Below are 24,271 nucleotides of genomic sequence, written 5' to 3' on the forward strand. Positions count from 1 at the left end.
AACATAAGACCTTGTTAAAATACTTTGATAATATATTTTTTGTGGTAAATGCATTAACATCTGCACTGGACTTGAAAGTCTAATACAAGAAAATGAAAAAAACACATTGCTTGCAACTTCTATGTCCAAATCAGACAACAGTTGAGTTAGATACAGTCTAGCTCAGCAAGTTTATATTGGATTTACATGGCAAGGTTTTGGCGATGGGGGAGGCTGCAGGGGTGACCTCGGTGAGCAGAGCCCAGCAGCTGCCCCACGTCAGATCAGAGCCAGCTGCAGCCAGCTACAAAAGGGACCTGCTGTTGGCCAGAGTCGAGCCAGTGAGCAATGCTGGTTGGGCCTCTCGGAAAGCAGACTGAAGAAAGGGGAAAAAAAAATAATAATAATAATAAAATGCTGTGCAACTGAAGCTGAGAGAATGACAGATGACAAAGTGTGAGAGAAGCAGCCCTGCAAACCCCAAGGTCAGTGCAGAAGGACGGCAAGAGGTGCTCCAGGCACACAGCAGCAGTTCCCCTGCAGCATGTGGAAAGGCCCCTGGTGGAGCAGGCTGTCTCCCTGCAGCCCATGGGTCCCACATGGAGCAGATCTCCACGCTGCAGACCGTGGAGGAGCCCCTGTGGAGCAGGTGGATGTGGCCTGGAGGAGGCTGCGGCCCATGCAGAGCCCACACAGGCTCCTGGCAGGAACTGCTGCCTGTGGAAAGGAGCCACGCCAGAACAGTTTGATCCTGAAGGACTGCACCCTATGGAAAGGAGGCATGCTGGAGCAGTTCATGAAGGACTGCATCCCATGGGAGGAATGCCGCATTGCACTGGGGAAGGGTGTGAGAAGGAAGGAGCAGCAGAGCTGCAGACAAAGCATTACAAACTGACTGCAGTCCCCATTCCCCTGCCCTGCATGGGACAGAGGAAAGAACTAGAAGAGCTAAGACTGAAGCTCACAATGGGGAGAAGGAGGGTGGAAGTACAATGCTTTTAGTTCTCTCCATCCTACTCCGTTATCAATTGTGAATGAATTAATCTAGTTTTACCCAAGGCAAATCTGTTTTGCCCACTGAGACAACTAGTCAGAGAGATCCCTGCCCCTATGTCAACTCATTAATTTGACATTATAGTGTCTCCCCCATATCTTGCAGAGGAGAAGGAGCAGTGTGATGGGCACGTGGCATCCAGCTCAGGTCAACCCACGACAGAAAAAACAACGAAGATGAATGGACATCTCAGCTTTTCCAATGATCCATGGAGAAAAAATAGGAAACACATCACTAAAACTTATAATGGTTTTCCATTTTTCAATCTTTGACATTTATTTGCGTGCCTTGTAGACACAAAGCAATGCAAACCTCCCTCTTCACTTATCACTGAAAACCCAGACATAACCCTTCTGTCCTGCAAATCCGGACAGGGAACCGATTTGCCTCGTGCCAGGCGACCTTAACAACGGTCCCACTTCCACCCACACTGCTTCCACAGCTGTCAGCACAGCTGCTTCTGGGGATGGCAGGAGGAGAGCAGGAACGAAGCGCCACGGAAAGCCGGGCAGGGCAGCGTGACGGGGCACGGGGCAGGAGCTGGGGGCTCGCCCCGTTACTGCGCCCGCCCGCCCGGCCGCCTTCCTCCTCCTCCTCCTCCTCCTCCTCCTCCTCACACCCGCTGACGTGGCCGGTTTCTCTCCCCCAGCCGCACGGCGGCCACCTCACCTGCACCTCCGTTTCGGGAGGCCACTCGGCGTTGAGCAGCAGGTCGTACAGCACGTTCTCCTCCTCCCCGCCGCCCTCCTCCGCCCCGCTCCCGGCCGCCATCCCCGCCGCCCTCCGCGCCCCTTCTCCGCCAGCAGCGGCGGCGGCAGCCATGTTGACCCGGGCCCCGCCCAGCACCCGAGCGACGACGGTGGCTGGTGGAGCCCAAACCGCTGGAGCCCGGCGGCTCCGCGGAGCGGGCGGAGTTCAGCTCCTTCACAGAATCGTTAGGGTTGGAAAAGACCTCCAAGTTCACCTGGTCCAACCATCCCCCTACTACCAATGTCACCCACTAAACCATGTCCCTAAGCACCGCGTCCAACCTTTCCTTGAACACCCTCGGGGATGGTGACTCCACCACCTCCTTGGCAACCTGTTCTAATGCCTGACCACACTTTCTGAGAAGAAATGTCTCCTCATTTCCAACCTGAACCTCACCTTATGCAACTTGAGGCCATTCCCTTTAGTCCTATCGCTAGTTACCTGTGAGAAGAGGCTGACCCCCAGCTCCCCACACCTTCCTTTCAGGTAGCTGTAGAGAGCAATAAGGTCGCCCCTGAGCCTCCTCTTCTCCAAGACCAAACAACCCCAGTGCCCTCAGCCACTCCTCACAGGACTTGTGTTCCAGGCCCTTCACCAGCTTCATAGCCCTTCTCTGGACACCCTCGAGCACCTCGATGTCCTTCCTGTAGTGACGGGCCCAAAACCGAACACAGTACTCAAGATGCAGCCTCCCCAGAGCAGGCTTGCTGCAGCCTTTGCTGCGAAGGGGGCTCTGGAGAGGTGCTTCTCTCTGAGGGAGAGAGAGGGAACCCCAGGAAAAATACCAGGGGCTGCACCCTGGTGTTGCTTGTCCAAAATCTGATAGCGAGATTTAACATAGTAGTATTTATTTAAGGTCCCTTCCAACCCCACCCATTCTATGATTCTACAAAGAAGTAAAGAATGTAGTCAAGGGCAAAATGGGTTAATTATACCCTTGCGGAACATTAAAAAATAAACAAAAAAAAAAACAAGCAAATAAAAAAAAATAGCAAAAACTATATATTTCTTACAAATTTCCTCTGGCTTTAATGATAAACGCAGAAATCTGTTCCACAGAGCTTATCTTAAATACTTTAGCCCCGGAAACTTCTTTTGCACTCACAGAGTTCCACTATCTCAGGCAAATAAAGATGAACATGTTTATAAATTACTGTGAAAGAACTAAGGCTTCAGTCTCTTTCCTGCAATTTCATAAAGCTTTCTTAAAGCTTAAATAAAATCACAAGCTGCCATTTTTGCTCCCATACTCTAGTTTTAACTGGTGTTTAGTAACATCTTTGTAGATTTTTTCCTATCTTTGTCTTTATAAATGATTCGATTTGTCATGTATCCAAAACCAGGCAAAATTATGATCAACATACAGGGAATAGCGAAAGAAAGGAAGCATATCAAACTAAGATATTCCCAAAGGAATTATTGTTAAAAGGAAAAGCTGTCATGATACAGATGATATAAAATGCCTGTTGTGTTTTTCTCTGCAACACATTTTCTGCATTGTAAATTAGCAATAAACAGGGCTCAGTGAACATTAAAAAAAAAAAAGGTTCTGAAATAAAACTCCACATGAAAAAAAGTAATCAGATTGCAACACATGTAGTCAAGAGAACTACATAGTCAGAGAGGCCCTCATTTATTACTCCTTTAAATATATTTTTCAGAGGACTGCTTTAGAAGACTGCTCACAATTGAAAATGGTAGGTAATATTTTATTATTTGCCTTCCACTTAGCATGTACAAACTAGATAAATACCCTATTGTTTTGTAGTAGACAAATGCACTATTGTTTTGTGTTGTAATGGTACAAGCTGCAGTTTTTAATTTGGAATCTAATTTTATTTTAACAGTAACAATCCAAAGATTCTTGCCTTTAACTTCTCTAGAAGTTATCTTGGCAAAAGACTGTGAAGAATGCATGGAAGCTTCCATAAAAACCATAGAAGAATGTATAAATCTGTAAAATAAACTGATGTGTTATCTGTGTGAAGGTACACACGTGTTATCTAGCTGCAAAGATACTTCTATACACAGAAAACTCAGAATGCTTTGTACCAAGTATCTTTATTACCAAAATCTATGCAAACGTGAATTACAATAAAACTCACAGAAGATTACAATGCCATATGTAAACGTAAAGCAGATTCTTACTGTAAAGGGACACTTTACAGTTTAAATCGTAAGTTACCACAGTTGTAAACTAAACAAACAGCTCTCCTGACTTTAATATCTGTGTAAAGCTCTAAATACCAGGCCTGGTATCACAAAGATAGCTGAGGTTTTCCATGAAGGGGAGAGAAGAAAGACAGGAGGAAAAAAAAAAAAAAAAAAAAAAAAAAAAAAAAAAAAAAAGGCTTTCAGGAAGGCGAGAAAGCCGTGAGCAGGTCACCCGAGTATGCCCTTAAAAACTTAAAATCCGCAAAACAACAAAAAGTAATTCTTTCTTCCTTCTCCGAGTAGCAGCCCGGACTTATATACGCGATGCACACACGAGCGGGCGGGGGTCGGAAAGTGCGGCGCGGCGTTCTCTGCTGCCCCCCGGCACCCTAAAGCGGCTGCCCTGGGCTGCGCCTGCGCTCTGCGGGAGGGGAGGCTGGCAGTGCTAAGATGGCGGCATTCTCGGGTACGTGGTGCGGGGCAGGGCCGGGGGCGGCAAAGCGCTGGGAGACCCCTCTGGGGTCTGGGTCTGACGGGGCCTTGTGGGGGTGGAGATGAGGAGGTGGTTCCCGGTGGGCAATAGGGGCTCACTGTCGTATATGCATCGCTACGCAGTAGGCCTAGGGAGGCCCAGGTGCTATTCTGGCTGCCCAGGTTTTGGCAGGCCAGCAGGTGTGCTCGCCTCAATGGGTTTGCTGGGTTTTAGGGCATATGTGACATGCGTGTACCTGGTAAATGGGGCTGCTTGGAGGTTAAGGCTGACTCCTTATTGTGAGTCGTTTCTACAACGGGAAGCTTATGGCAACTGTTTTGTGCATTGCAGTGATTCCTAACGTTTTGGGAGCAGCCCCATCCTGTGTTAGGTAGTTGTGGAACGCAATAAGATCTCTCCTGAGCTTTCTCTTTCCCACGCTAAACAAACTCAGTGCCTTATCATGATTAAAATGTCTGCCTAAACCATAACATAAGATTTTTTTCCTAAAGTAGCACACATCACTGTTGGTACTGTTGTTTCCCTCTTCCTATATACACACCCAGACAATCACCATACATCATCACCAAGGGAAATACTGAAGCTTCTTTAGACCTGAAGATAAGTTTGGGTGGTGGACAGGTTTATTTTTATTAAATAGCGGAGGAAAACTTATATTGTGTCATCGCTAGTTGTTTTATTTGTTAGTATGCACTGAAAGAACTTAATCAGCATAAATGGGAAGTATGCTAAAAGTGCAAAGACTGTTTAAGGAATTTATCTCTGATTTGCAATTAGTAATAACTTGTTGCTAAGAAAAAACTTTTTGATTATGTGGTTTGTGTGAGGCTTTAGGAGTAAAAAATAATAACTGAAAACTGAAGCTTTCTGAAAACAATGAAAATAAAACATTCCCCCACTTTTTAGTAGTATTCCTATTACTATAGCAAATGTAAGAATGATTTTTGGCTGTATGCATATGTATGTGTTAACGAAGTTTTCGGTGTGTGTATATATATATACACTGTCATGCGCTGGCTTTCTGTGTGCATGGAAAATTAGCATGTGACAGTGTGAAGACTAACATGTAAACATTTGCTTAAAGAACGTAATACATATATCTATTTTTGCTTGTAATTGAAAATTTCCAAGTGGAAACATTTCATTCTGGGCTATGTTAATGTAACTAACACTGCTTGTTATTTGTGTTTTGTATTATTATTATTATTTTTGTCTTGTAGAAATGGGTGTTATGCCTGAGATAGCTCAAGCAGTGGAGGAGATGGATTGGCTGTAAGTAGGCTTACCTTTGGGCCTGGCAAAATCAAATTTGCCTTTCAGTGATGTATCACGTGCTTCTGAAAATACCCACTTTTTTGTAATGTAACAGCAGGGATATATATTTCCTTTTATCATTGCTGCATCTCTTATATTTCCTCATAGTGTGAGCAGCTGAAGATCAAACTGTAACTACAGTGGTAACGCATAAGCTTGGACGAGCGAAGTATGACAGCTTATGCTTCAGTGTCATTTGTTTGAGAAAAGCCCCTGTGCTTCAGGTTTATTTACTATGTGTTGTGGGATTGCTATATGAAATACTGTCATTTAAATGACAGTAAGTGTTCTCCAAACTGTAGGCTGAATTTGTGTTTTTCAGGGTTGATGACTGAGTGTGTTATTTTACCAGAGTTATTCTTCCTGGTGTTAGTTGCTTATTGGGTTGAAATTCAGTATTTTAAAGCTAGTTTTGAATTGTAATTTTGAATGAATGTTACCTGTATGGATAGTCTTAATTTTATGTAAATCTTTTCCTGTATACGTGGCATTAATTTGCTGAGATGGTTTCAAGATACTAGTTACATTTATTTCATTAATTTATTTTCCAGTATTGAGTAGGAATTTTGTAAATGAGGACTATGTAAGTGGCTTTAAAAGCGAACCATACTGGAAGGGAAGAAATCTGTGAATCAATAATTAATCTTTTCCTTCTGTCATTAGCATAGTGAGGTAAGATATGGACCTCTTCTTGGGGTGCAATTGAATTCGCTGCATCCACTTGTCACTTCCTGTCAAAGTACATCAGCTATTCCAAACCCTCTGTGTAAATTTGTACCTCTTCAATTCCTCAGCAGCAAACCAGGAGGAATAACTTTCACCTGCTATTTCGCATCTTACGTTACTGATACATTAAAGTGATATCTGTAGGTTCTTGTGTAAGCAAAAATCTTTTTTTTTTTCTTCCGATAATCTCTATTTATATTAACGTGTTCTTTCCTATAGTCTTCCTACAGATATTCAAGCAGAATCTATCCCATTGATCCTGGGAGGTGGTGATGTACTTATGGTATGTATGCAGGACAGCCCTGTTCCAAGGAAGTGTGTGTCTCTTGCCTGAGTGTGCACTGTTTCCAGAACCCTTCTTTCCAGAAGGGTCTGTAATTACACTTGTTTTTCTGTCCTCCTTAAGTGGAAAAATACATCCTTGAACTAAAAACTGTAGAGTTTCTGGTGTGTTTCCAGCTGTTCTTGCAGATGGAATTCATTCTTCATAGGCTTTCAGTTTCTGACAACTTGACAGTTTGACAGGCACTGCTACATGAGTGAAAGCTAACTGATCCCCCCTACTCTACTCTTCACCTGACACAGAACTGCATGAAACGTGACAAATACCGTCTTAACAAGTGCTTCAGTCTCAATAACCTTAAAAATACCCGATTGGCGTACTTGGGTGTCATGCTTTCTGCAGATTCTATAATCAGAGTAATGCCTCCTATAATCTTCTGTAGCACCTTGAGAACTCAGACATACATAGATAGCTCCCCTGGTGAATTCTGGGAGCTGTTATGTTCCAAGTGCATTGAAAAGGTTTTGTGTTTGTATTTGTCTGATTTCTGTGAAGCAGTGGTATTACTCTTTAAGATCTTCTATATTACGCAGAGGTAAAAGTAACCTTAATTTATAGTTTGTTAAAATAGAGCTGTAGAACAATCCTTAGAGTGGAAGCTGTAACTCTGATTAAACTTAAATTTTTCTTCCTGTAGGCTGCAGAAACGGGCAGTGGAAAAACTGGTGTAAGTAATCAATTTTAATTCTAATAGGAAGTAGTAAAATGTACAAGTATTTTATGTGGTAAGATACATGGTGTTTGTGTATGCATACAGAGAGCACATGTATACATTTGACTATGTTTTTAAACATACACTTAGATATGCTTTAAAGTCTTTCAAAGCTATGGGTATTTCAACTGAAAACCAGACTGTCTGTATATATGGAAATACCTGTATAGATGGTGGAAGAAAAATAACATTATATTTCAGGCTTTTAGCATTCCAGTTATCCAGATTGTTTATGAAACACTGAAGGACCAGATGGAAGGGAAAAAAGGGAAAGCAACTATTAAAACTGGTGGAGCAGGTGAGCTTTCATCTTTCCCTCTTCCAAAGTTTAGACTGCTGTTAATTCATGTCAATTCCATAACACCACAAAGTAAAGGTAGCCTGACTTGCCGTTGAACAGATACTTTTTTAAAAATTTGGGGTAATATGAGTAGAATACAGTTACTTCAGAAAATATAAAATTACAAATATAAACTTAATGATGTTAATAATGGGAAGAACTGGGATGCATTGGGCTATGCAGATTTGAATTCGGAAATGTTGAACTGAGTTGGCGATATGCAGGGCCAGAACCTGCTGATATAGTATGGATTGTAATCATGGTGTTATTCGCACAGTATGCAAGTGTCTAATATAGACGTCCTTTTAAATAGACTTGCAACTTGAAAGCTAGTAAATGTGTTCAGTCTGTAGTAGTTACAGATTGAGACTTGTCACCAACAATAACTGTAAAAACAAAATTTTGAAAATGTTACTAAAAGTACTAACCTTTCAGTTTTTACTGATAATGACTGCTGCAGTGTTGACAGTGCAGTTCATTTACACTCTGGCTTACCTTATAAGTGTCTTTATTGTTTTCAGTTGTATTTTTAAGCAATTTAATCTGTGCTGCATTTAATGGAATAATTCAAAATTGCATAAAGTAGCTTTGCATGAGGCATCTCTAACTAAGTTTTTAGGCCTTTGCTGACCTAGAGGGTTTGAATTGATTTGGAATAAGGCTGCCTTCCCAAAATACTAAGCTAGGTGGCAGAGACAATGTGAAATTTGAATTTGAGTTCTCCAGGCTTACCTTGTTGCTTTAAAGAATTTTCTTCTTCTGTCTTTCAAACTTAGTGCTCAATAAATGGCAGATGAACCCATATGATAGAGGATCAGCTTTTGGTGAGTTATCTTAATTGTTATTGTATTTGAAATGTTCACATTGTGAAACAAAAAGAATAAAATATGTACAAAGCTTTCTTTAAAAAACTATTAAAAAAAGCATTTTCTATATAAAACTGTCTTGTCATTTTCAGCAATTGGATCAGATGGTCTGTGTTGCCAAAGCAGGGAAGTAAAAGAATGGCATGGATGCAGAGCAACTAGAGGCGTGACTAAAGGTAGCTATAAAACAACATATTTCAGAGGCTCCTAAAAATCTCAGCTGAAACACGCACTTAGCACCTATTGTTAATGTAGACAGTCGCATTTCAAATTTACTGTCTATCTAAGCAAATGTGGCATTACTCAATTTACTGCTAGCTGAAGACTTTCGAAAGGCAAATAAAGTATTTTAGTTTGTTTTTCTCTCCTTATCTTGTAAATTGCCTTTTCCTGATTGGGGATTGTGTCAGAGGTGAGGCATTCATAACTGGTGTTTATTAGAACATATTTTATTAAATGTCATGAATAGGAAATAGCTATTCACACAGTACTTCCAATTATTTCCCCCATAGGTACATGTGTGCACAGATTTCATGGTTATCTGGTTGAAGTTGGGAGGCCAATCCCAACTGTTTAGTTGGAAGCAGAGAGTCATGCTGACACTCCAGTAATTTTAGGTGGGTGTTCAAAATGACCCTTGAGCAGTCTGATTTCATCAGGTGTGCACACAAGCATGTAGTCTGTACATGGCAACCAACTGAATGCAGGTCAAGTTATACAGCAAGTTGTCAGTGCTAGTGCATGCTGGTGGTCTTGCAGTGATTTAGCAGACCCCTGGGGTTTTGAGTTTAATCAAATGCTGTGGATTCTGGAGAACCACAGGTATCACTAGCTTACCAGTTTTTAGTAGTTATTTGAAGACTTTCACACACTACCTCTGAGCACATACTTTTTCGTCTCTTAGGCGTGCTGTTTTCCAGTACATGCTTCTCCATCAAGGTACATAGGTACTTACAGATCACTTTCACCCTAACGCAGTAGGGTAGAAATGTTAGACATTTGGTGATTCTGGACTGCCAAACTGAACCACCTCAATGAAATTGAAATTAAGGTGTTTTTTTTTTTTTATCTTTTTTCCCTTAAAGGAAAATACTACTATGAAGTGTCTTGTCATGACCAAGGCTTGTGCAGAGTTGGTTGGTCAACTATGCAGGCATCGCTAGATTTGGGTGAGTTTCATCTTAAGAAGGTGGATCTACTGGAATCCTGTAGACATTATGGAATGGCTGGAATCCTGTTCTCTTCTTGCAGAGAAGGGACTCCTTGGGAAGATTAGCAATATCAGTGAATTCAAAACTAGTACAGATCTTCTGCTTGTAAGAAGAAATCTGTATAGATGGTGATTATGTTTTTGTGATGTTTTTCCTTTTGTTTCAGTCTTTTTATGAAGATGACTAGAGTACCAGTATACTGGTCAAAGATTATTTTATAATACATCAAAACTAGGAGTCTTCAGTTAACACTGAGTATTATTATTTACATTGTAAAAGTTTCAGTTGGCAATATAAATGATAATGGACAAAGAGGAGCTGGAGGGAGGTGGGGGGAGGGAATGTAACCTGTCATCCAAACAATAAAAGGCCGTACTGTGCCTTGTTTTCAGGCACTGATAAATTTGGCTTTGGATTTGGTGGCACTGGTAAGAAATCTCACAACAAGCAATTTGACAGCTATGGTGAGGTAAGTTTGAATTACTTATTAATAAAGAACATTGCAATTCATTTCTCAATTTCTTCATGTTGTTTTTTTAATATTTTTTTTATCTTGGTTACATGCTGTAGCAATCAATGCTTTCCTAGCAGTGCCAAATTTTTAAGGTAAAGTTGCTAAGTAAAAATACCATGAAACCTCAAAGCATTTTTGGACAAAAGCACATTAACTAGATCAAACAAAAGCATGTTAGTATGTTGGATTTATGATAGTGGCTAGACCACAAAGATGTTGATTTATTTAGATGATAAAACTCTTATGTGTGTTATAGGTTAGTGGTTAACTGATCTCTTGGATTTATTTCTTGACTTATTTTAGTGTTAGCTTGAATAACATCCCATCTGTATGCGTTGGTGGATGTCAAAGTAAGGGCATGGAAACCTGTATACTGGCAATTGAAGTCACAAAAAAACTCAAAACACATACTTCAATGCCAGTAAGGTATTGAAGTATGCCAATAAGGTATTGAAGTCAGGCTCAATTTCTGCCAGTTAGTTGGATATACCATTAGAAATATCTTGATACACTCTTCTGAAAACATCTACCAGGAATATCTGTGGTGTTTTTTGTGTAGTGTACATTCTATGTGCATGAATGTTTAAGCATAGCTTATATAAATATGAAGAGCACAGTAGAAATGTCTTTTTGTGGTATTAGTAAAAGCTGCAAATTTTACAGTATTAACAATTTGCTATTTTATTTCTTTTATAAGTGACTTCTGTTGAACTTGAAAAGGCACTTCATAGTATATAAGTTTTTATTAAATACCTTTACAATGAAAAGACTTAAAATGATTTAAATGAAGTATTTAAATTTGTAGCATACATTTAATACCTCCTACGAGAGTTAGTCTTTTCAGTAGCCAGAAGATAGGTTTCTATTCGTCTTTGATGCTCTAAACTTGGATTTACAGTGGCTACTAAATGCGTGATTAATGCACATGTTCATAATACAGAATTCTTCCAGGTAAATGACTAGAATTTATCATTGTAAAGGCATTTGAGCAACTTTAAAGCAGCAATAACAGTTTTAATATCTAAGATAAATTGGGCAGCTTGAAGATGTGTAATCAAAAATGTGAATGTTGTTTATGTTAGTAATATTGGGGTAAAAATAGAACTTGCTTCTCCTGAAAATAAGTGTTTAGTAGGGAGAAATATGAAAATTGTAAAAGTTGGCAGAATGCAAACACCGTTTTTTTTTAATACAATAAACAACCCCAAAATTTGTGAGTTTAACAAAGTTTTTTTCATTGTAGGAATTCACTATGCATGATACAATTGGATGTTATCTAGATTTAGATAAAGGACAAATAAAATTTTCCAAAAATGGTAAGTTTTCTTCACTTTATTCTTTGGAATTTAACTTGAATGCTCACATGGCTGGGGAGGGAGGATGCACATACATGCGGAGTCTGACTGAATGATCCCTACTTTCAGGGAAAGACCTTGGCCTTGCGTTTGAAATCCCACCACACATAAGGAACCAGGCACTCTTTGCAGCTTGTGTGCTGAAGGTAACTTAGGAATATCACAAATGCGTGAGTTCCAGAAAACTGGTCTAGTTCTGATAGAGCAACTACTGTACAATTACTGTAGTTATGCTTTTACTATTTTTCTTTCTGTGCACTAGTAATCCACTACTGTAATGGTCATCAGTGCGTTAACTTTGAGGACTCCTCAAGCTGAATACTGAATATCTTAATTCAAACTGAAATACCAAAACTTTAATGTAAGGGTAGAATAGCTTGGAGCAAGAATTACCTTTATTAAACTTCAGTATAGTGTGATTCCACAGAGATAAGAAAGCAACTTTATAAGTGGTCTGCCTGAACCCTTAAGTTTCCTGTTTCATTTACTCTTAACATTCTGTAAATCTAATAGCGTGTCTTTGTTTTCTTCACTCTCTCTGGGGTGATGAGTAAAGGGCTTAGCACATCTTTTTGGTGATCAGAGAAATGTACACATCTAAAAATTATATTGGCTTGTTTTTTAATTATGCTTAGTTGTCAAATATGAATAAAACAGATCATAAAAGTTTCAGCATATCTGTAACTGTAAGAATACTTTGATGTAGAATAAAATAATATTCTTGTAGAAGAACTAGAATGAAGCACAAACTGTCAGGCAGGCTTTAGACTCCTTGGGGAAGGAGAATGTGAAGGGAGGGGAAAAAACACATTCCTTATCTCCACACACGCCTCTTTGTCTAGCTGGTTTCTCATGGGGGAAGCTACTTGTAAAATGAAAAACAATTTCACATGGTCTCTTGAATCTGTATGACTATTTTGTTGAAATCTAGAATGCTGAATTAAAATTCAATTTTGGCGAAGAAGACTTCAAGTTTCCCCCAAAAGATGGCTATATTGGACTCTGCAAGGCTCCCGATGGTAGTGTTGTAAAATCACAACATGCAGGTAAGGTTTGACCTTTAAATTTCTCCATTGTATTTTAAGGTTGTCCGAATACACATTTTGATCACTTCAATTTCTTAATTTCTGCTGTACTTAGGGTCTTAGAATACTAACACCTCAGTGGTAGCAAAACTAGAGCTTTTTCAGTAGTCTTCAGGGTTGTCTTCAATGTAAATTGCAAATAGTCCTATGCTTGGAATTTCAGAAATGTATCAGATGAGTAAACTTCTCTTAAGTTACTGCAGGGTATCTACTTGGAAAACAAGTGTCTGGTTTTTAAGCTGTATGATAAAAATTATGTTGCATAGCCAGTATACTATTGTAATGGCAAGACTTGTATTTTTTGAATATTAATCTAAAGCAGAATATTCCCTTCTATGGAATATTTAGAATCACAAGTTTGTTTACAATAATAAATTGCAAGATAGATATGTAGTATGTCTCTAGCTGCTCTTTTTTTTAATCTTAGGAAATGCACAAGTGGTTCAAACACAGAACCTTCCAAATGCTCCAAAAGCATTGATTGTTGAACCATCGAGAGAACTAGCAGAACAAACTTTGAACAATGTGAAGCAGTTCAAAAAATATGTTGATAATCCCAAATTAAGGTAATAGCGCATCTGATACTTAGGTTGTGTTCATGACATTGCCCATGGACATGACTTGGAGGGTGGGGTTCTACTTTGTTGCTACATGGACCTTAATCTGCAGTGCTACTGGTAATAGTCTCAGCAATACCAGCTACCAGTCAATCTTCGAATTCTTACACTATAGTCTGACTCCAACAGGTGGCTATATACAAGGTCTGCTCTGCTTACATTGTGGTGTTCACAGAACAAATGTTGCACTTACAAGCACTGGATTGCAATCCAAATAACAAAGTTTGTCTACAGGATGCTTTAGTCTAAAGTTTTTCCTGTTTAAATTGTGCTTATAAAAGAAAGACATGTCTACGTATTAAAGTACAGTCAGTTCACAAGAGTGCTTTTAATGGAATAGCATGTAATAGGGAGAGACAAATTAAGATGTAAGATTAATTTAGCTTGGCTATTTGCATTGCTAGCTTTCAAAAATACAAGGAACTTGGAAAGTGAAATTTTCCTTAAGATTATAAGGAACAGATCATTTTTCTAAAGGTATTAAATATTTAACATTAACTAATTTCACAACAATAATAAAATAATGAATTAAAATACAACTGAAAACTTTCTCAAAGTACTATATGCTATATAAGAGGAAGAATTTTTATTTTTTAGTGTTTTGCTCCTAATTACGGTTCAGAAATGTTAATCACTATTAATAGTGGAATCAGTCTTCAGCCTGTTACTTTCTCTCCTGAATATAACAAAAAAATTACCAAATGTCAAAATACATTGATGTAATGTTTGTTTTAGGGAACTGCTGATTATTGGTGGGGTTGCTGCAAGAGATCAACTCTCTGTGCTGGAACAAGGAGTAAGTTGTATTTATTTTTGTTCATACGACTTAATAGTTTAGGTTCTAAATAACTCATGCTGTCCCTAGAGAACAGTAATAATACTTCCTGTGACTTCTGTAAACCTGCTAAAAAGAGACCATGCAGCTGATAGCAAGCTCATACTGTGCTGTATTAGCTTTTTTCATTTCATTTCCATGGCAACTCTCACTGCAAATGCTTATGGTATTTGATCAAATTCTGTTAGGTATTGAGTACTGCTGAAAATTTTAAAATAGAAGTGTAACTTAATATTTGTTGTTAATTATCAGGATAGAGACAGGTTTCTTACTAACTTCTTCATGTATATGCAAATAAAACTGCTCTGCAATTGTCCACATCAAGCTACACCAAAAACCAATCCTACGCAGAAGGACCCAGCTTAGTTTCTGCAGCACGGAATGTACAGTCAATTCAGTTGTCCCTTAGGGACAACTGTGCCTTTATTCAAGGCACAAAAGTGAGACTCAATCACTGTTAAGGAGTTTTTTCAGTGTCTCTAGCTGCCAAAATCAGACATTTCTCCTAAGCAGGCTTGAACTGGAAGATTGCTAGACTTTGATATGAATCACAGCGTTATGGCTTAGTGGACTTGTTAGTGTTAGGTCATGGGTTGGACTAGGTGATCTTGAAGGTCTCTTCCAACCTAAATGATTATACGATAAATTTGTGATGGTGAACCCTTCCATCTTGCAAGATCTTAAGTATCTTTTCGCTCTCTATAGGTACCTTAAGGGAGGCTGTAACGAGGTGGGGGTTGGTCTGTTCTCCCACGTGCCTGGTGACAGGACGAGGGGGAATGGGCTAAAGTTGCGCCAGGGGAGTTTTAGGTTAGATGTTAGGAAGAACTTCTTTACTGAAAGGGTTGTGAGGCATTGGAACAGGCTGCCCAGGGAAGTGGTGGAGTCACCATTCCTGGAAGTCTTCAAAAGATGTTTAGATGTAGAGCTTAGGGATATGGTTTAGTGGGGACTGCTAGCGTTAGGTCAGAGGTTGGACTCGATGATCTTGAGGTCTCTTCCAACCTAGAAATTCTGTGATTCTGTGAAGTATATTTCTATGGTTGGTAGACTTTAACTCTCTTACTGTGGAAATATGAAATATACTTGAATTTATTTTATTCCTATTTAAAATCAGATCTGTTGCCTGGAGAGCTTATGGAGTCTCTGCCCTTGAAGATGTCAAAATTTTACTGGGCAGGGTCCTGAGAATCCTAAAGCAAATTGGAAGTTGTCCTTTGGTTGTGACGTATGTCATATGGGGACCAGATGACTACAAGATGTCCCTCCAATACAAATTATTCTAGCAATCTGTGGTTGTAATTCATAGAAAATAGGATATCATACAGCTGATTGTTTCACATACTGAAGTTTAAGCAAAGCTGGTGCCTCCAAGTTAGCTATGGGATCAATTAATGCTCTTCTGTATTTCATAGGTGGATATTGTTGTTGGAACTCCTGGAAGACTGGATGACCTGGTCTCAACAGGAAAGCTTAATTTATCTCAAGTTAGATTCCTCGTTCTGGATGAAGCTGTATGTAGAGAACTAAATGATACTCAAGTGCTGTTCTTAAATGCAGTATAACATTTCTTAGTTGTAATGAAACAACATTGCTCTGTAGCATTTGGTGCTTAAGTTAGCTAATTCTAGAGTAGTTCAGGTTAATCTCCTTGTTGTTTAAGTGTAATAAACTACACAACTTCCTCTTGTTGCCTCTCTGTAAAGATGTTTCTATTTTACCTAATAGAGAAGTATGTTTTAGTCTGTATTTATAAGATTAGTGAAATAAGTCCCTGTCTCTGTCCAGCATAATATTCAGGAAACTTGAAAGGACTAAGACTAGGTAAGTGTTTTGATTACCCAGCAGGTCATGAAGCCAGTGTATGTCCTACTCAATATGCTGTGGAATGAGTGCCTCTCTTTCTTACTTTGATCTGTTGTAGTATAGCTAAGTGTTCACGTAACGTGCCAAGGAGTATTAGCTAGGAGAAGCAGCTGAAGCAGATGTTTAATTTCTTCTGAAGCATAGCAGCTGTGCTTGAAAATACTCATTTTTTTTCCTCCTTAGTAGTAGTAATATCCTGAGTATGCATTGAGCTGTTCAGTTAATTAAATGAGTAGAACTGTTGAGACTACAAGTGTGTTGGTTATTTGGCTGAGGTATGTAGGCTGACAAATAAGAACTGCACCTTTTTTCTCTCGTTTTATTCCTGTGTAGGATGGCCTTCTTCTCCAAGGTTATTCAGATTTCATAAACAGGATCCATAGTCAAATTCCTCAGATCACTTCAGATGGAAAGCGACTTCAGGTATAGAGTTTGTTCTTGTTTTGTTTTTTTTTTGTGTTTTTTTTTGTGGTGTGCCCTGCTGTCAGTTGTTGACTGTTGCATGATATGGAACATTTCTTCTCTGAAGTAGTTTATTCTTCGTTACACTTCTTGTCCACAAGTAGCACTTGTTCATTGGGTTCAGTAATTGCTTGCAAACGTATATTTTTAGGATCCTAGATTTGAAGTCCAGTGTCTATCAGTATTTGGGTTACATGATACAAACGTATCTGAAAAATGAGTGATTACTTACACTCTTTCTAATGCTCTAATAATCATTTCTCAGTAATTCTGCTTTCTTCCTCTTAAATGATTGTGTTTCTCTAAGAGAATAATTCAGTAACTTTGTCTTGACTCATCAGCAGAGTAGATGCTGTGATGAGGATAGCCAGTTTGGGAGACACTGTTGTGCTGCAGGGTGCTATTCAGCTACCACATGACGTTCTTGCAGTTCTACTTTTTTCGTTTTGTTTTTGTTTTTTTTTGTTCTAGGAGAATCTGATCTTCGGTGGTATTCATGTGGCTTTTTTTCTTCTCAGGTGATCGTGTGTTCTGCAACACTGCATTCTTTTGATGTGAAAAAGCTGTCTGAAAAGATCATGCATTTTCCCACCTGGGTTGATCTGAAAGGAGAAGATTCTGTCCCCGAAACTGTACACCATGTAGTTGTGCCTGTTAATCCAAAAGCTGATAAACTCTGGGAAAGACTTGGCAAGAATCATATCAGAGTAAGTGGTCTATAAGTGGAACTTAGATTACTTGTTTGTGAATGTTTACTTATTTAATATGCAGGGTTGAGGCCCAGTGTTGTAGGATCTTTGCCAGCTATTGAAAGTTCAGTGTTTCTGAAATGTTTGTTCCATGTTAGTTAGCGGCCTGATGTTTGTAATGTCACAACAGTTTTTTAATGGTATAGTCTTATGAACATGATTGGGGAAAATACTGATGGAGTAGTACTACCTTTTTGAGGTAGAGAGCAATGGCACCATACTGCTTATTCAGTCATTTCACAGCTAATGGTCACAGCTAACAGCTTCACTGGTTCTTCCTTCTCATCATTCACAATAGACAGGTAAACTTCCCAACATACTTTTGATAGGAGGAAAAAAATAAGCACTTTACAGAAAGATGCATGTGAAATGAACAATTTTTAGAGGAATGGATTTAATCTCAAACTACATTTGAATCTTGGGTTTAAATTTTGCATTCACATGACACCTGTTCAGGTGGGAAGCTTGTTGTTGAAGCCTTTAGTTTTCAAGCTCTGGATAACCTGGAGCTGTATTTTATTTTTTAGGAACCCATATGTGCTTAGGATCCGTAGGTTTTCTTAACATCTTGCTGTCTCTGGAACTTCCCTTTGTTAGGTCTGTTAGAGCGTTTTAGTTAAGTCTTAACATAAGTTCACTTCACTGGTATTTTAGGTTTGTATCTGATTCTAATATAGGAAAAAAACATACAAACAACCAGTTTCTTATGATTTAGCAATGATTATTCTATTGCTTTCAGATCTACATGAATAATTTTACTTTTCATTATATGAACCGGCTTTGTGTTTAGATTCAAAATGTTTCTTTAGTTAAAGGTAGATTAACTTGTCTGGTGGTAGAACAGAATGCTTAGATTAGCACAAAATTACATAAGGTTGAAAAGTAATTTTTAACTTAAATGGAGTTAAGTATTTTCCTCCATGAAGTGTGGTCTAATGACTTGGTTTTGCTTAGTATGTTGGACCATATCCAAGTGAGGTTTTCTTGTCCCATAAAGCCAGAGTGATTTTTTTTCATTGTCTAATGTTCTAAAAGGCAGTTGATCATAAAAGAAAAATTCTTAGTCTTGTCTGCCATGAGAGGTGCATACACATTTTGTGTCTTGCCCCCCTCTTCTGAGGTTGTTATTTTAAGGTGAGACAGATCTCTATCAGAGAGGGTTGTAGAGTCTCCTTCTCTGGAGATGGTCACATCTGGGCAGATTTTGACTCTGTGAAACATGTTGTAGGTGACCATTCTTGAGCACGCTGGTTGGACTAAATGATCTCTGGAGGTCCCTTCCAACCTCAACCATTCTGTGGTTCTGTTTTGTGAGGTTTTGGTTCTTCAAGGTACTCCTCATCTGTGGATTTGAATCTATGTGGCTTGGTCAATTAATTGGAGTTTGAAGTGAAAACAAATATTTAAATAAAATAATTTTAGGTAATATGTCTTCTAAGTACTGGAAGGATTTCAAGTAACTGTAATTTTCACATGACTTAAGAAGAATTTTGCATGTAACATCACAATTTGTCTAATGATCTTACCTGAACTCATTCTAAAGAGTTAGTGACTTTTCCATTCCATGCATGAATTTATTCATAAATCAAAGAAATTCATAGGCATGTACAAAAATCCAAGATAGCACAACTACTTGTTTCTGTATTTTTTTTAATTAAAATTTATTTAGGTAACTCATGCCTACGCTTCAAGTTCATCTTCTATCTCTTAGTTGTTTAAAAAAGGGTGAATATCTTCGCCATGCTTATTGTTTTGTTTCTGCTGTCTTACCAAAAAACAGTTAGTTGAAAGGATATTTTATTTATTTTAAGTTCAAGGCTCTTTAATGTTTGTTCTCAGGTTATAGTATTGTGAACGGTACATTTAATGCCTGAATATTTTTTTAAACTTACAAGGGAGGGTTAGTGTGAACTTCAGAATCTGAGTTATCTCTATGTAATGGAGCCAGTCCTGCTGTCTCAAGCATTTTAGACGATTAAGAACAACATTAATTTCATTATTTTATTTAAAAAGAAATCTAGGATATTAAATCTCATTTTAAAATTATTTCTTAGCTAGAAGCAGTCACAATAAGTGAAGTTTCAGGATTGTGAGTGTAAACAATCGATTCCATTCAAAAGGATAAATGAATTGCAGCTGGTCTTGTGTCTGGAATTTGGTTCTTAAGGCCTGCTGATGAACAGAAAGAGGGTTTTTAGTGACTAATGGGTTGATTGAGGAAAGTCTTTGCAGAGCTGAGAGGATGATGCAGGTTTTTATTAGAAACATTGAGTAAATTCTAAGTAGTTGGTGGTAGGTTTTCTTCCTCCATTCTTGTGATTGAATGTGGTTTAGCTACTGCTACAATGAAGTGGCTGAAGGTTGTTTGTGTTTTTTTCCTAGACTGATGAAGTACATGCAAAAGACAATACACGTCCTGGTGCTAACACTCCAGGTAAAAAAAAAAAATGAGGGTGTAGTTTACCAGCTCTGCTAGTAAATGTTTACCTGTCTACTCAAAGGCTAGAGATCTTTAAGTGCATACTGTTTAAAGGCTTTTTGTATTTTTAAATAATTGAATAAAAATATTTTCTTTAACTTAGAAATGTGGTCTGAAGCTATCAAAATTCTGAAGGGAGAGTACACTGTTCGGGCAATCAAAGAGCACAAGATGGACCAAGCCATTATTTTCTGCAGGACAAAAATAGATTGTGATAATATGGAGCAGTACTTCATCCAACAGGGCGGAGGTAGTATTTTCACCAGAACTCTATTCTATTCCCTTCTCTGCTTATTTTAAAGACAACTTTATGATGAGGTCATTGATATTCAGATATCACACAAATAAGACTGTGCCCAAGTTTTTTAACATAGGGCATAAAAGTCACGGCTCACTCCAGTGTGGGAGCAAGCCACGAATACCAGTTCTAGGCAGCTTTGAAGTGGGTAGTAACAACCCATTGTGCGCCGAAATTTGAACCAGTAAGAGAGATGTATGGGGCCTCTACTGAAATGTAAGCAAGAATGAGAGGTAGTTGCTCTAAACACAGGAGGGAATGTGAGGATGCACAGAAATACAAATACGAGGAGACAGAAGGAGAAATATGAGAGCACACAGGAGGGTTGAAATAAGACACAAGGAGAAAGGTAAAGAGATGTATCTGGGGAAAGAAAGGGACGTTTAGACTAGAAAGGGGTGAGGAAATGTCTGCACAAAACCCTTCTGGTGAGGGGGGAGGAAAGCTGTTTAATTATCTTGTTTTTACCAATGCCTGTATCAGTAACTAGAAGTTTGTTTTATGATAATAAATCAAGGGAAATTCCCCCAAGCTGAGACTTTTCCCCACCTGTGCTTCTTTCACTGCTGTATCGTGTTGTGCCATACCTTATATGTGATGTTATTAATGCATGGTAACTCTTTCAGGCCCTGATAGGAAGGGACATCAGTTCTCATGTGTCTGTCTGCATGGTGACAGAAAACCTCAAGAAAGAAAACAGAACCTGGAGAGATTTAAGGTGATGCAGCAGATTCTAGCAGGCTTTTCCCTCATTTCCTAATAACTGAAGTCAGACCTTGTATGTTAATACGTGCCCTCAATTTAAATTAAAATGGGTTTGGATGTTTTATAACTCTAAAACTCTAGAACTTCTAAAATTATAAGATGCAGTTTCTTTTAAGTGGAAATCTATATTCAGTTAACATGACCTCTGAGTTTTCATTGATATTTTCATTAATAGGGTAGAGATAGGTTTACTTACAAGTAAACCTAAATTTAAGCTCTGTAACAGATCATTATTTTCTAAAATTACTGGATCTTGAATATTAAAAAACAAATCAAATGATAGTTTAAATACTAAACTGTTGGGTTTGTGTTTTTTTTTTTTTTTTTTAAGACATTTATTGATTTATATTTGCCTTATCTTGCTGGGAAAAAATAAGGATGTAAACTGACCAAGCCATTCATGTTCAGAAAGCACTGTTGTACTACAGAAGAGCTTTATTTGGAGTATTGTGTAAATGTACAGATGTGCCTTCAAGGTACAGTAAACGGGAACAACTGCTGCTGTTTTAGTGCTTGGATTTTGGTTCGGTTTACTTAGTTCACCACTTGTAATAACTATGTTTTCAGAGGGGAGATGTCCGTTTCTTGATCTGCACGGACGTTGCAGCTAGAGGAATTGATATTCATGGTGTTCCCTATGGTAAGATATAACTCTTAAACCAAGCTATTGAATTTCTATATGGCTTTAATATATTTTCAGTCCTTTCAACGAATTAAAACAGGTAATGGGAAAGAAATTTTATGGTGGAAGCCTTAAATGTAGGTGGCACAGGTGGGTAATGACACCTGTAACTGCTCTAACAGAATGTTAAGTTCACATTTGATAGTGCGTATACGGGCTAAGAAGAAGGAGTGCAGTGATCAAAAGCATATTTACTTTAGTTGTGTGATCTGTAACATTAGCTCACGTATTTAAAGTGTGTGTGTATATGTATATATGTGTATGTAAAGTGCATATATAAATATAAAATGCATATGTATAAAATGTGTAAGTATATGCACACACGTTACGTGGATTGTGTCTTCTACAGTTATCAACGTCACGCTCCCTGATGAAAAACAGAACTATGTTCACCGAATTGGGAGAGTAGGCCGAGCTGAAAGGTATGTATGTGTTCAGAGTAGACACTATACATTTTTGGACTTCTTTTTTTTGCTTTTAATAAGTTGGCAATAGCTGTTGAAACACATTTTTCTCTTTCTTCCCCCCATTATTTCAGGATGGGTCTGGCAATCTCCCTTGTGGCAAAAGAAAAAGAAAAGGTAATTACACTCCAAAGCAAAATCGAACAGATGCTATTTACTGAAGTTCCATTCACAGCTGATGCCTGACTTTAACAGCCTGCATTGGAAAATTGCTGCTTCTTTCCTCCTTAACTGAAAGGAACTCTGGAAAGATATCTAGATTATTTTCCATGCTAGAACTATAAAAATGAATATACTAAACTATTTCTCAAAGTTAAAAGTTTGTTTTCCCTTATTTCTAGGTTTGGTATCATGTATGCAGTAGTCGTGGAAAAGGATGTTACAATACTAGACTGAAGGAAGAAGGTGGTTGTACTATATGGTACAATGAGATGCAGGTAAAACTTCTGCTTGACCAGAATGTTCTTCCAGTACCTTAAGGGGGTTTCCAAGAAAGCTGGGGAGGAACTCTTTATCAGGGATTGTATTGATGGGACAAGGAGGAATGGTTTTAAACTAAAAAAAGTGCTTTAGTATGAGGATAGAGAGACACTGGAACAGGTTGCTCAGAGAAGCTTTGAATGCCCTATCCCTGACAGTGTTTAAGGCTAAGTTGGATGGGGCTTTGAGCAACCTGGTATAAAGAGAGGTGCCCCTGTCCATGGCAGTGTGGTTGGGATTAAATGATCTCTAAGAACCCTCCTAATCCAAGCCTTTCTGTGATTGACTCTGTGATTTCCTCTAAAAGACTGGATTATAGTCTGTTTTAACCATTTAGTTGAAGTAGAGATCTATCTTCAAGGTGTTTATAACTTTACTTCCATTTGAAGAGGAAACTAGAGAGCTATGCAAATTATACTTTCTGTAAGTAGTGTATTGAATTTGGAAAAATTAGTCTTTGGTCTCCAAGCCTATGTTGTTTCCTATATATAGTTTTTGTTGATGCTGTTTGAATGGCATTCAAAAAAAGACTGTTATAACTGGAGTCTTAGAGCATAAGTGTAATTTAATTTATTTTTTTTTTTTAGTTGTTGGGGGAGATTGAAGAACACTTAAACTGCACTATTGCCCAAATTGAACCAGATATAAAAGTGCCAGTAGATGACTTTGATGGGAAGGTTACATATGGGCAGAAAAGAGCCCTTGGTGGTAAGGAAAAAAAAAAACTTTTGAGTTATGCTGCTATACAGTATCTAGTTTTTTTTGTTGTTGTTTTCTGCTTCGTAATGACAAATTCATGGATTAAAAAAAAAAGTTAATTCTTTGCTGTCTCATGCATTTGTTCCAATACAGCCTCTGGGTCGCAAGCAGCCCAAGTGTGTTTATACCTGTTTTTATAGTTAACTTAAACTTTTTTTAAACTTTCTGAATGACTGTTGGTGAATGTTACTAGTTCTGCTGACAAATGGCTTTGAACATATCACTTAGACTGGGTCTTTTTTGGCAGGTGGACTCTATAAAGGCCATGTGGATATTCTGGCGCCTACAGTACAAGAGTTGGCTGCCCTTGAAAAGGAGGCTCAGACATCTTTCTTGCATCTTGGCTATCTTCCTAACCAGCTGTTCAGAACATTCTGATTGTGTCACACTTGAGACAAGGCTTGAGTTAATAAATATTCTACCCTAGAAATACAAAAATCTTGTACTGTCTCTTGAGTAGCAGTAGTAAGAAAAGGATTAAAATTCAATATACTTCTTGCATGATGAACAGCTTGTTCAGCGTTGTTAACTCTGTATTAGGTGTTGGCTTGATAAAAATAAAAGAAATCAAAGAATGGTTTCTGTTGATTTTCTTTTGTCTTTCCTTAAGAGTTAATTTGCAGAATAATTTGCAGAATCATTCTTTCCATAGGTTTTTGATTCATTGATAATACAAGTATAGTTAAGCGAATCTGGAAGACAGTTTAATTCTTTGCAAAGTATATGTAAAAAACTTCATTAATTCTGTACTGTCGTTTTTAATGCTGTGCTATTTAAAAGTGCATTCAGTTGTAGATAGATGCTTATATTTAAGATATTGAAGTAAAAAAAATAGAAATAAAAAACAACTTCAGGAAGTATGTATTTAGAACTGAGTTATTCCAAAGCCAAAATGTTGGCTGAGTGTTTTGATTCTCTA

At 38.3% G+C, this 24,271-nt stretch overlaps 2 protein-coding genes across 4 annotated transcripts in view; one reads left to right on the top strand and one right to left on the bottom strand.

Annotated features, from left to right (window-relative positions):
• NBAS (NBAS subunit of NRZ tethering complex) overlaps positions 1-1,855 on the bottom strand; it is a gene marked incomplete at its 5' end in the record, with an annotated part of 197,389 nt that extends 195,534 nt beyond the window's left edge. The window contains one exon of the mRNA XM_084513261.1: positions 1,703-1,855. Coding sequence (XP_084369387.1) covers positions 1,703-1,855 — 153 coding nt within the window. The remainder of the gene's footprint in view (positions 1-1,702) is intronic.
• Positions 1,856-4,304: 2,449 nt separating this feature from the next.
• Positions 4,305-23,932, top strand: DDX1 (DEAD-box helicase 1). 3 transcript variants are annotated; one of them, XM_084513263.1, is made up of 28 exons: positions 4,371-4,403; positions 5,651-5,702; positions 6,296-6,416; positions 6,539-6,610; positions 6,690-6,753; positions 7,451-7,480; positions 7,727-7,823; positions 8,642-8,689; positions 8,824-8,907; positions 9,817-9,900; positions 10,335-10,411; positions 11,700-11,772; positions 11,881-11,957; positions 12,743-12,857; positions 13,324-13,462; positions 14,249-14,309; positions 15,764-15,862; positions 16,548-16,637; positions 17,195-17,383; positions 19,808-19,859; positions 20,008-20,154; positions 20,829-20,920; positions 21,535-21,607; positions 21,999-22,071; positions 22,188-22,230; positions 22,455-22,550; positions 23,181-23,301; positions 23,600-23,932. In XM_084513263.1, exons 5-28 carry the CDS (start codon positions 6,751-6,753, stop codon positions 23,728-23,730), a joined length of 2,094 nt encoding a protein of 697 aa, XP_084369389.1. In that variant the 5' UTR covers positions 4,371-4,403; positions 5,651-5,702; positions 6,296-6,416; positions 6,539-6,610; positions 6,690-6,750; the 3' UTR covers positions 23,731-23,932. The 3 variants fall into 3 exon arrangements, with proteins under 3 accessions (XP_084369388.1, XP_084369389.1, XP_084369390.1); XM_084513264.1 differs by having other exon boundaries at positions 6,542-6,610; XM_084513262.1 differs by lacking the exons at positions 6,296-6,416; positions 6,539-6,610 and having other exon boundaries at positions 4,305-4,403.
• The last annotated feature ends 339 nt before the right edge of the window (positions 23,933-24,271 follow it).

The sequence above is a fragment of the Aythya ferina genome (assembly GCF_964211825.1).
Source record: "Aythya ferina genome assembly, chromosome: 3".
NCBI lineage: Eukaryota > Metazoa > Chordata > Aves > Anseriformes > Anatidae > Aythya > Aythya ferina.